The 11,858-nt window shown below is 29.6% G+C and overlaps 1 protein-coding gene and 1 non-coding gene across 3 annotated transcripts; both read right to left on the reverse strand.

Moving 5' to 3' along the window:
* Window positions 1–3,260: 3,260 nt before the first annotated feature.
* Window positions 3,261–10,508, reverse strand: LOC100167456 (membrane-bound transcription factor site-1 protease). 2 transcript variants are annotated; one of them, XM_008187844.3, is made up of 16 exons: window positions 9,974–10,508; window positions 9,468–9,599; window positions 9,185–9,340; window positions 8,966–9,086; window positions 8,676–8,896; window positions 8,430–8,614; window positions 8,228–8,344; window positions 8,027–8,164; window positions 7,780–7,956; window positions 4,966–5,467; window positions 4,665–4,883; window positions 4,371–4,599; window positions 4,153–4,284; window positions 3,947–4,091; window positions 3,770–3,880; window positions 3,261–3,698 (listed from the first exon to the last, which is right to left on the reverse strand). In XM_008187844.3, the coding sequence occupies exons 2-16, from the start codon at window positions 9,486–9,488 to the stop codon at window positions 3,356–3,358; spliced, it is 2,817 nt and encodes a 938-aa protein (XP_008186066.1). In that variant the 5' UTR covers window positions 9,489–9,599; window positions 9,974–10,508; the 3' UTR covers window positions 3,261–3,355. The 2 variants fall into 2 exon arrangements, with proteins under 2 accessions (XP_008186066.1, XP_001952397.1); XM_001952362.5 differs by having other exon boundaries at window positions 9,448–9,599; window positions 9,974–10,507.
* Mir190 (microRNA mir-190) lies at window positions 9,797–9,864 on the reverse strand. The gene has a single exon (NR_040119.1). It is a non-coding gene; the product is annotated as a microRNA mir-190 (primary transcript).
* Window positions 10,509–11,858: the final 1,350 nt, after the last annotated feature.

The raw sequence follows: 11,858 nt of genomic DNA on the forward strand, positions 1-11,858 counted from the left end.
ATCTATGATAGTACCACGGTTTGTTGTTGATGTATAACGCGTTAACTAATGGATATTGTGATATGATTAATTTGGAATTTATTATTGATACCTATTACAGATAATTGTTTTTTTAATACTATAGATAAGTATACCTATAATAGGTATGTCTAATACCTAGACTGACAAACCGTCTCCGCTCGGAATCGTTTTTCTTATACAGTGATATTATATCATTGAATTCAAATTTAATACTATCCATTATATATACAGTGACCCACTTGTAACCTACTGTACAGCAGAGCGACATCCACTTACCCACCTTTTTTATTTTAAAGCTATTTAATTGTCCTATCAACCAACATACGCAATTCAACTAGAAATTTACAAATTATTTTTAATAAATTGAAAAAAAATAAAACATTTTTCTATCAAAAATTAGTATTTTTAAAAGTATTACTATTTACTATAAAGTACAAATAATTAAGTATTCATTTCGGGTTAATTTTTAAATGTTTACCTTTTTTATTTATTAAAAATAATTTGCACATTTTTGGTTTGATTGAGTTACCTATGTTGGTTGATACTTATATGGACGATTAAATAGCTTTAAAATAAAAAAAAAAATTACGTAAAAATGTTCGACAAATAACCAAATAAATATAGACGTTCATTAAATAAATACCATTTAAAATTAACAATATTATAAACATTTAATAATTTTAGTTTTAAAATCAACAAAATTAACAAGATTCTCAAAAATCTATATAATGCAGTATGTTCAAAATATGCAAAAAAATGTAAAAAAAAATTGGTTCTATTTAATCGACAATAAGCCAAATTCTGGAAATATATCATAACCAATCAATTTGGACTTCACGAAAAAACAAGCAAATAATGCATATAAATCCTATATAACTGAAAAACGAAATTTTCATCCCATAGGTAAAAATGAGGACTTTAGGCTATGAAATAACGTTTTTATTTTTTCGATATCGGAACTAAAAAAAAAGTTACTCAAATTTGAAAAGCACAAAAATAATGGAATTTGAAACAAAAAAACTTATGGCGTAAGTAATATCAAAAAAATAAAAACGCTTTTTTATTGGTCTTAGCGGGAGAGGGTCCAGTTTATCTTTTATCTATTGTCCAGTTCAGGATCTTGAACTCTGGGGGGGAGTTGCCTATTATACAACATTTTGGACCCTCCATTAAAAATTGTAGCATATTGCATAGTACTTATGCGGTTATGCCCATTTATTTAACGTAATGATTCATATAGAATTTGGTTCTTCTATTTTAACACATTTTTAAATTTTTTTCTCACTAAATTGTCAAATGTCAATTAATAATAAATTATCTTCTCAATGTTAACTGTCAAGAGTTTTGGTTCGTTTCTTTTTCTATGTTAAAATTTTTAATACTGTATAAATAAATGTTCTTATACAGGCACGAATTTCAGTTTCTTAGGTACCTGATTCTTTATTAGTTTTAGTTTGAAAATGGTTAATCTGCTCCAGCAGTCCAAACACAGTATTGTAGACGTCATCATATAATAAAAAAATAACTCAACAATTTAAAACGTCTAACGAAAACTACTTAAAAAATCGTTATTTAATATTTATAATTTTAAATTATAACTACCCAAAATGTGTTCTATTATAGTATTATATAGATATTTGTAATATTTTATAACCATTTTTTATATACATATACCATATTTTTTTGTGGGAAGTTAGATTTTATGTCATTATAATAAGTTATTATCTGCAGTTTGTGTTGAACAAATAATATGATTTAAAAAAAGGGGAAAGTAGATAAACGCTGTACAGTAGGTTGTAGGTGTCAAGTTAGGTACCTCATAGTTTGTATATGACGTGTTGAACATACGAAAATGGAATATCGATTATGTACCTATCTGTATTAGGTACTAGCCACTAGGTATATTAATTTATGGTGTATTTATATTGCTATTATAGTAATTTATTTTATTAAAAAACTTGTACCTATGTATATTTATTATTTTAGAAAACATTTTTATTGGCACTTAATAAAAAAAAACTTTCAAATCAAAAATCCAAAAACACTATTCGAAAAAAAACAATACATAGGTACTTTTTACTATTTTAGTTTATAATGTTTTGATATCCTGCATATTATCGGAGATCCAAACTTATCTAAGTGTCAGGGCCATGGTGCCTGGTGCCTTTTACACCAGCGATTTATCCTTCACTGGATGAGGGGTGCCACTTTCATAAATTGCACAGGGACACCGGACACAGGTCCCAAAAATCATAGCGCCGGCACTGGGTGACTTAAATTAGTAGGTATCTACAATTAATATATTAATTAAAAACACTATTGCCATTTACAATCAATGGTATAGGTTTATTATACAGGTAGTTAGGTATGTATTATTCCATATTTATTCATAATATATTATAATATATCGGTATCTATCATTGTATCAATAAATAAATAAAATAAAAACTTTTTATTTAAATCGATCAATTTGTCATATTCAAAATATGTGGAATAGTGCAAAATAGTATAGACATAATATAATAATTTTTTTTTTATTATTTATTTTATTTAAATTAATATCGAATGATTACTGGGCCGCACTAAGAAAAACTCGTGTGGAGGCCCTATACTAATTATTAGTAGATAAATAATACATAATATTATTATGTTTCACAATATTATTAACATTTTTATACTTTAGTTTGTGTTATATATTTGTAATACATAGGTAATGATGAGAGGAACACGAGTGATCGCCAGCAAATTGATTTCAAGAAGCGAAATAATCAATATTTTAAAATTAACTAAAACTTTGATGGTAAAAACGCTTATTTATGTTTTAAAATTTTTAAAATATCAATATTTTTTTGGAGTAAATTAATTTGAAATGTAATAAATTAATAACTGATAACTTTCTACAAATTATACTTTATGGGATTTTCCTAATAAAAGTATATTTTTTAAATTATTTATCATCCATATAATTTTCATAATTTTTGTCATACAAACTAGTACCTATCAATTGTTATTTTGCAGGTTTTTCTGTTACACTGTATAAGGTAGACATTAGGTACAGAAAAAAAAGGTATAGACTATATAGTAGATGGCCACCATTTAGTGTGTTCCCACCTATATTAAATATTATATATTATACTCAATAATATTAATTTTTACCCTCGTGTATTTACTAATAACTTTGAATTTAGGTTTTATAAAAAATGAACTATTAAATATATAATATAAAATAGTAAAATAAATTATTTTTATTTTTATAAATTTTAAAAATATATTCAATATATTTGTTCGATGATATTTGATAACAAAACATTTTAGTGTAAAACTTAAGCTAAGATCACAAATTATATCCTCTAGCAGATTGAATTCTACTGTTGTGGTTGAGCATATACATAAAACTTTTTTTGATTCCTCCAACAGTTTTTTTTTTACCAAGGGCTATAAGACCCTGTTTAGCTTTTGCTCTCCAACAATAATATCGCCATAAAATGAAAATAGCTACTATAGACAATACAATTGCAAGTGTTGTTATAGGTAAGAAAAATCCAGTGAAAAATCCTTCAATTGCTAATGTCTCATTTGAAACTTTTGAACTGGCTGCTAGAGATTGCAACCATACATACTCATTTTCATCCTTGTAAGAGGGGTCAGTTTTCAATTTTTGAGGCTTGTAATTATCACTAAACATATTAATAAATTCAATGAAAAATTAAATTGTTTATTACATAAGTGTATGTTAATAGCTAATGACCTGTTTGCTGAAATATTAAGAACAACAGTTTTAGCCAAATCAATTGTGACACACAATGGGATAGGTAGTTGTACAATACCAGAATCACTTTTTCTTATCACTTTAGAGTATCTGAAATGAGTTAAAATTTGAAAAATGAACATCATAGTCCGTGGATATTTAATTGTATTAGCTAACTTGTGTAATTCATTGTGTTCAAGACGCTCAGTTAAATAATGCGTAGTATTGTTTTTGCTGATTTTCACATTATCCTCAAGAAAAACATGTGGTAGCTTACCAGTAGATATATATTCCATGATAGCATCCAACATCCAATAACAGTCTATTAAAATAATTATGAGAATAAAAATTATGGGTTTTTAAAAAATAAATGAAATAATTACCAATTTCAATATGATTATTGTCTAGACAATTAGAATCACCATAAAGAATAATATATCCTGAGGATTTATATAAGCCTAAAATGGGGACATCAACTTCTCGTCCACTTTTATCACTTCCTAAAATTTCTTCACCTATATTTCAATATTTGTTTAATAATGGTATATAATATATATAGATTATTAAAATATTTACATACCATATTAAACATTTTAGTTACCTTGATTTTTTAAAGTTTTAGCAACAACAATTCCTTCATTTGGAAATGATGTTATATGAGTACCTGAAGAATAATGTACTTTTCTATCTCCCATTTCATATTCTCCATAATAAACGTTAGATCCTAGAGATATGCCAAAGGGAGCCAACAAGTCATTTAAAGCTGGAATGTTTGAGCCTCCTGTTACTGGCATCCACCATTGCTTGGTGTTTTCATCAAAAAATTTTATCTTAAAATAAAAATAACAAATATAACAAAGTACATACAAAATATATTAATAGAATAATAATGCACCTTTTTCATCACAGAAACATTATACCAGTCTGCAAAAATAATAACTGATAAATTGTAATTGGCAATGTCAGTCTCAATTTTTACTATTTCTTCAGAGAAAAACTCTTCTTCAGGATCTATAACTAGCAATGCTCCATAGTTGGTAGCATTAAAGCATGTATACGGTTCACCCAATACTTCAACATAATAACCAGAACTACGTAAATGTTGGTATAAACCCTAAACGATTAACAAATAATAAATAAAAAAACTATAGCACATGCTTACAATATTTTTCATTGTATAACTATAAAGTATTAACCTTAAAATTTGTATGTATGTGATCTGCATTCCAGTCTAATGGGTCATTTTTTACATTCAAATTATCTCTTGGAAAATACCCCGGTGGGTATCTTAAATTATGGTACTGATCCCACAGGATTCTTCTTATTCTTGGTGGAGGAGGTATAATAGCAGCTCTTAACGGCAAATTAACTGTGTAATTGGTATTCGCTGATTCGATTGTGAGTTCAATATGGCCAGCAACAGTTCCACTCCAATCTTTAGGTATAGTTTGTGACACAGATAGTGCAATAGCCATCCAACCTGACCAAGGCCATAATGTCTGAGAATAACGTATAGTCACATCTAAGTAATGTCCATTGTCATGGGAATATGGATACCAAACAGGAACATCAACCACTTTTCCAAACACTGCCAAACCATTGAGTACAGTGACATTGACAATGACTGGTATACCAGTATAATATAATGGTTGAGTGCAGTAGGGCCACATATATTGACATTCCGTCAAATCTACATAACTATAAATAAGAGTTATAAATCATTTATAAACTAACATAATAAGGTTAGACTCCAAACTTCCCACCAAAAACAATAATTCAGTTTATTTTATTATATATTTAGCTTGGCATATTAATACAATCTGTTATTATTTTAGAATTATCTATAAATTTGATTCTATTACGATAAACCTATTCAAAGTTAAACAAATTTTAGATTTGTTGGTATTATACTATTACTGAAACATGTTTTATTAATGTCAACTATTATTATTTTTTTTTATCAATGAACTTTAAGCCCGAATTCTGCCAGTAATAAAATCTGTTATCAGCCGGTCAGCGTTAATCGACATTTAACCGGACATTGTTAGAACGGCCCTAAGTCATATTTATAAAAAGGTACAAATATATTTAGATGATTAATTTGATTATGGTTACACAATTTGTTTGCCTATTTATATGTATAATTTATTTAGAAAAATAATTACCTTCCTTCCCTAAATTTTACTAAAATACAGCGAATGGGTGGGGCACGGGCTCTATATGTCCCTGCCTATGGCTATTATAATCACATTGTCTTTTAATTAATTTGAATAAATATTTATTTCATTTATCTTTTTACTAATCATAATCTTTATTAAAAAGTAATTAATAATAATTTTAAGAACAAAATTCAATTTTTAATTAAATGAACATGTATACAGATAATAATTCTAGAAAGAAAAAGTATGTTTGTATGTTTTGTAGTCTTTTTAAAGAGCTATTTTTTTCGAATAATTTTTGATTTATATAGTGAAACATAGTTTAATGATTAGGTTAAGAGGGTACTGTACTCGCATGGGCATACTCACGGTGGAGGGGGTCATAAGGTTTAAACCCTCCCTCCTCATTGGCCGTATTTTGTGCTCCGATAGCCCCCTTACATATTTCTAAAAATTATCCGCAACCATCCCACCACTGAAAATTTCTGAGAATCCCACTGTATACTCATATTAATTGTTGTCTTTAACTTAGAAACACAAAACATAGCATAATGTACTCCCTGAATGATCAAATTAACCCTTTAATTTATAATATTAGATTGAATTGACCTATCATTAGATTTAGAAACAAAAATATTATCTAGTGAATTTCATAGATTTTTTTTTGATTTTAAAGCGAGTCATAAGCATTTATTTTTTATTTTAAACAATATATTTCAAAGGTGTACATAAATATTAAATAATTTTGGTAGGTATATATATATATATATATATATATATATAACATATTTGGATTATCACTCAGCATTTTAAAATGATCATAACTCACTTTAAAATTAAGGTATAAAAAAAAACTTTCGAGATTCATTAGATAATATTACTACTTTTAAATTTAATAAAAGATCAATTCACTCTAACATTAAACACAACAGAGTTAAATCAATTATTCAGTAAGTATAATTTTCAACTGTTTTGCGTTTGTAAAATGGAGACAGGTGTAACGTAAGTTATTTAGTGTTTTATTTTCCGAGAAAACCTATTGTTTTTAAATGTTATCAAATTGCCACTTATTTTAAAACTATAATCTACTGGGAAACTGTGAAATAAGTAATTCAAATGAGGTTTATAAATTATATTTAATATACATATTCCTATATCAAGCTTATCTAATTGATTATTCATTCTTTGAATGTCATTATTTATAATTACTTTCAAATTGAATATCTCAATACACTATACAGCGAATACACCCATCACAGGCCTACCAAACTCGCAGGACATATAAAATCTTCAAATGTCTAATGATTTGAATGATTTCAAAATACATCCACAATATTTTTGTTAGTATCATAAAAAATTAAACTTACTAAAAACTAAAAAGATACTTACTTTAAAGATAAAACAAATAAAAATTGAAGTCTTTATATTAGATGAAGTAAGTTTCATTTTTAATGATTTATAATTAAATTGGGTAACACAATTACTAATTATGTACCTGATTATTTTAAATAGTTTTTATTTATTAATGTCAAAATATAAAATAAGATGTTTAAATACTTGAAATATAAATTGGATTGGTATTGAATATTGGGTACTATTTTTTAAATATGACACATTTGATATTTATCATAATTTGTCTGTTTTTCAGTTTAGCATTATGATTCAAGATTACACTTATTATCTTGTAAAAATAATATTATACTTTTTATGGTTTATCATAATTTCTCTCATACAGTTATTATGGGAAATTAAAATTTTTTTGCTTACTATAATTCTATCTTAATTAAATATACAAATCATATTTTTCTTTTTTAAAAAGAAATAGCAATTATTAAATATTTATTCATCTACCTAGGGCTGAAACTGACTTGTGGTATGTAGCTAGACAATACTTTGTAAGCATTCAAAAGGTCTAGCTTTCCATGTCCTTGTTCAAACATATTGACGCCTGGTAATCTTTGAGAACTGGCTAAAAGAGCTTGCTTCATACTTGCAGGATTGACTACTTTACCTTGGGCCAATATACCACTAAACATATAGTAGTAATATACAGTTATTTTATTTTATTTCTGAGCTTTTTTAATTGTTTTATTTCTACCTAGTTAAAAGTGTTACAGCCCCAGCTACCACAGGTGATGCAACACTAGTGCCAGAGAGAGTCCGACATCCTCCACTCACACTTGATCCATGTACATCTGTGCCATAACTAACTATATCAGGTTTCAAACGGCCATACCTAAAAGAAAAATGATAGTTGGAGGAAATGCATTCTATGAACATACACATTATAAAAATATACCCCTGTGGTAATTCCCATGTAGTCATTCCTCGCGATGAAAATTTTGCTATATGATCATCAAAACTTATCCCACCCACACCAATAACGTCCATTTGATCAGCAGGATTATTCAGAGTACTTGAAAACGATGTTTAATAAATATTGATGTTTAATAAAAATCTTAACACGTCCATACATATCAATAAAATACATAAAGCCTCACCCATACAAAGGTCCATCATTACCAATAGCCGATATCATAATAACTCCATTAGCAGTTAATTCCCAAACTTTGTCAACAAAAGGTTGATCCATAAAATCAGGACCACCAATACTCAAATTAAGAACATGAACTTTTTTCATAATAGCATAATTAAATGCATCTAAAAACCATGATGTATACGAAACCTGCATAATATTTTTGTTAGTATTTATTTTCTTCAACCCCATCAATATTTTGGATTCTCACTTGATTATTAGTAAATACTCTGAAAATATGTAAATCTGCATCAGGGGCAAACCCAAAACATTCACGGTGTGACGCTATAAGTCCCGCTACAAATGTACCATGGCCAAGACCATCATCCAAGTCTCCATCCCCTGTCCAATCAGTTCTCTCAGATACTCTTTTGAAATGTGGATGAGAATTACTCAAACCAGTGTCAAAAATTGCTACCTTCACACCCTTGCCTAAATTAATATTGGGTACATTAAATAAACAACAAAATAATAAAAAGCTTTTTACTTGTGATTCTCTACCTGTAATACCTAACCGCCATAAAACATCAGCTTTGAGAATTTTGGTTATTTGAGAAGGAACAGCACGAAGTATGTGTCGAGTTTTATATCGTTTGTTTAGTTTTTGCCATAATTTTATATCCTAAAAAAATAATGATTATATAAATGACTATAGTGAATCCAAACAAATGTCAACAAATTAAATTACACAATTAACACTGAGTATACTTAAGTAATTACTTGGCCAAGGCTTCTTCTATGTAAGAGCACTTTATTTTCAGTTCCATTTAAGTGTTCATTTAAATATCTTTGTACTAATCGTTGTGGGGTTACTTTTTTAATTACTGGATGACCAGTCAGTGCATCTAAGGCTTTTAAGGAATAATATTCATCAACCTAAAAACATTGTAGATACTTACAAATTGGGAGTATAATATTCAATTTCATAATAATACAATTTAAAAAAAATATATATAGAGAGCTAATTATTTGCTTTTATTTACAAATAAAACATCAAAATCACTTGGATATTGGGTGGCAGCATTTTTTCTTTCTAAAATTTTCCAATTGTTAACGCCTGAAGATCTTAATGCAGCCGATATGTAATTGTACCTTGTTTCGTTTAAGTAATATCCATTGAATGTCACAATATATTCTACCAAAAATATTACAATATTATTTTAACAATTCATAATATATTTGATGAATACTACTGTAGCATGCGTAATACAGTGTAAAATAATATTAAGGCTACCCATGTTACAATTTACAAATATGTAGTCAGCACATATGTAATTAACTATCAACACGATAATAATTGTAAGTAAATAACAGTCGATGTATTCTGTGACCGTAAAATATGTCCGATTCTCGGTCGGTTTCAAATATAACAACCAAGAATATCAAACATATCTCACGAATCGACAGATATAATAGGTGCATAGATAATAATATTTTATTTTCGTCAACACCCGTGGTCGGATGAGTTAATGTATTTGCGTGTGTTTACAGTTATAGAAAACACGTTACCTTGATCGACGACGTGCGACTCAAACATCGAGTGACACACGGCGAACCGTATGCCGGCCGAGAGGAGAATCAATTGAACGACGCGTAAAGCTGACATAATGCATATTATCGGGAGCGTTGGAGTCTCGGCGGTGGGCGAAGGAGGACTATCTAACTTATTGTTTGACTATTATTCGTATATTAATATATTATTATTATCGTCTTGTCATATTATCAGTAAAATTAGGGTGGTCGTGTTTTGCGCGCGCGGAAAATTAAACGGAAACGGAAAAACAGAAAAAAATTAAAATAGGGTGTTGTACGTGTGAGACCGGTGTGACAGTGTGGATGACTTGATGTGGACAACAACGGCGTCGAGGACTGAACTGAGCACCAAGAGGGTTTGTGGAAGACTGAGCGAGGCGTAATGGAATTAAAAGCGGGTGCGCGCCGCGTACGAAGTGTAACGATGACCGAATGCACACGACAACGAACGCGTACAATCGCACGGAGCGCCGCAACGATCAATAACACTCGCGTTAGTCGAATACACATTACACGGTGCGCCGTGCCCGCGCAGTGTCGCCCACCCACCACACAGACGGTGGTGTGCCGGTGTGCATCGACGGGGATGGGTCGGAAGCGCGTGGCGGTGGTCCCGGGCCGTAGTGGTGGTGACGGTGGCGGTCGGTGGTGTCGCCGTGTCGGTGGTGGCGACGCAACGGCGGCATCGATGGCGTCGGGTGAAAAGGGTTCGGCGGCCGGTTGGCGTCGGCCACCCCGGCGTCAGCGGAGGGAGACGGTTTTGGGGCGCCGAGAAGATAAGGACCGTTGGCGGATGCTGCGTGCCGTCAGGATTTCAGACTTTCAGTCGTCACGTTGGCGCCAGACTGGCCGGGTCCAGTGCGGATCAATCGCCGGTAACCAGTGTTGCCACTACTACCACCGCATCGTCGTTCCTTATTCTTCGTATAATTAATAAAGCTGTGGTACGCAATATCATTATATAATATGTCATGCGATTAATGATTGTTTTTTTAAATCATGCATTCATGCGTGAAACAATTATAGTACCCATTGGAGTGCTCACTGCTCAGATTTTTTGAAAAGGGAAGGCTAATTTTTAGCTGTTAATAAACCCCGTTAAAACAAAATATTCTATTCTCGCATTTAGCTATTTTAGTAGCAGATTATAATAATTACTTAAAAAACTGAAATATTTTAACACAATTTTAGATTCTGAGAGGAGCAATGAATGCATTAATTTTACAATGATGAGTGTTTTTTAATTTATTTATTTATTTTTGGTTCTGTGTACACGATTTGTGAGTGTCATCACCTTTTAAAACAGTAAAAATGCTTAGATTTTCTTCAAGTGTATCTTTTCTGATAGGAAAGTGAATCTAGTTGGTACATTAGGGGAGTCAAAATTAAAAATTCCTAATAGTTTTAAAAAGCGCAGGGAAAAACTAAAAAAAAATTAAAGAAAAACGGGAATTTTTATGAAAAATCAGTTTTCGACAAAATCAATGACTCTAAAACAAATGACCATAGATAAATTAAATTCTCACTGGTTGTTTATATTAGCGTTTTCTATGCAAGATGAAATTTTCAAAATATTTTGATTTGCTTTGAACTTTTTACAGACATTATCAGTTTCCAATTTACCTATTTAGTTTTTTTTTCTATGAATGTCTATTAAATTTTATTAGTTGGGAAAAAAAGCTTGAACATTTAATACAAGGTTCCTAATATATTGTTACAATGGCGTTTGAAAAATATTAAAAATCATTAATCATATTTTTTTTTATAAACATTTTAAGTTTAAATCTTAATTTAAATCTTAAATAATAAATTCTAAGATTTGAAAACGTAATACAACATTCCTAAAAATGTTGTCTACATT

The sequence above is a fragment of the Acyrthosiphon pisum genome, chromosome A1, assembly GCF_005508785.2.
Source record: "Acyrthosiphon pisum isolate AL4f chromosome A1, pea_aphid_22Mar2018_4r6ur, whole genome shotgun sequence".
Lineage (NCBI taxonomy): Eukaryota > Metazoa > Arthropoda > Insecta > Hemiptera > Aphididae > Acyrthosiphon > Acyrthosiphon pisum.

Coding starts and splice junctions, on each gene's coding strand:
- LOC100167456 (XM_001952362.5), bottom strand. CDS start 10,070: ATGTCAGCTTTACGCGTCGTTCAATTGATTCTCCTCTCGGCCGGCATA. Junction 5,468..7,779: donor CAAGTCAGTTTCAGCCCTAG/GTAGATGAATAA, acceptor TCTTATTTATAG/TTATGTAGATTTGACGGAAT. Junction 4,092..4,152: donor CAATAATCATATTGAAATTG/GTAATTATTTCA, acceptor TTATTTTAATAG/ACTGTTATTGGATGTTGGAT.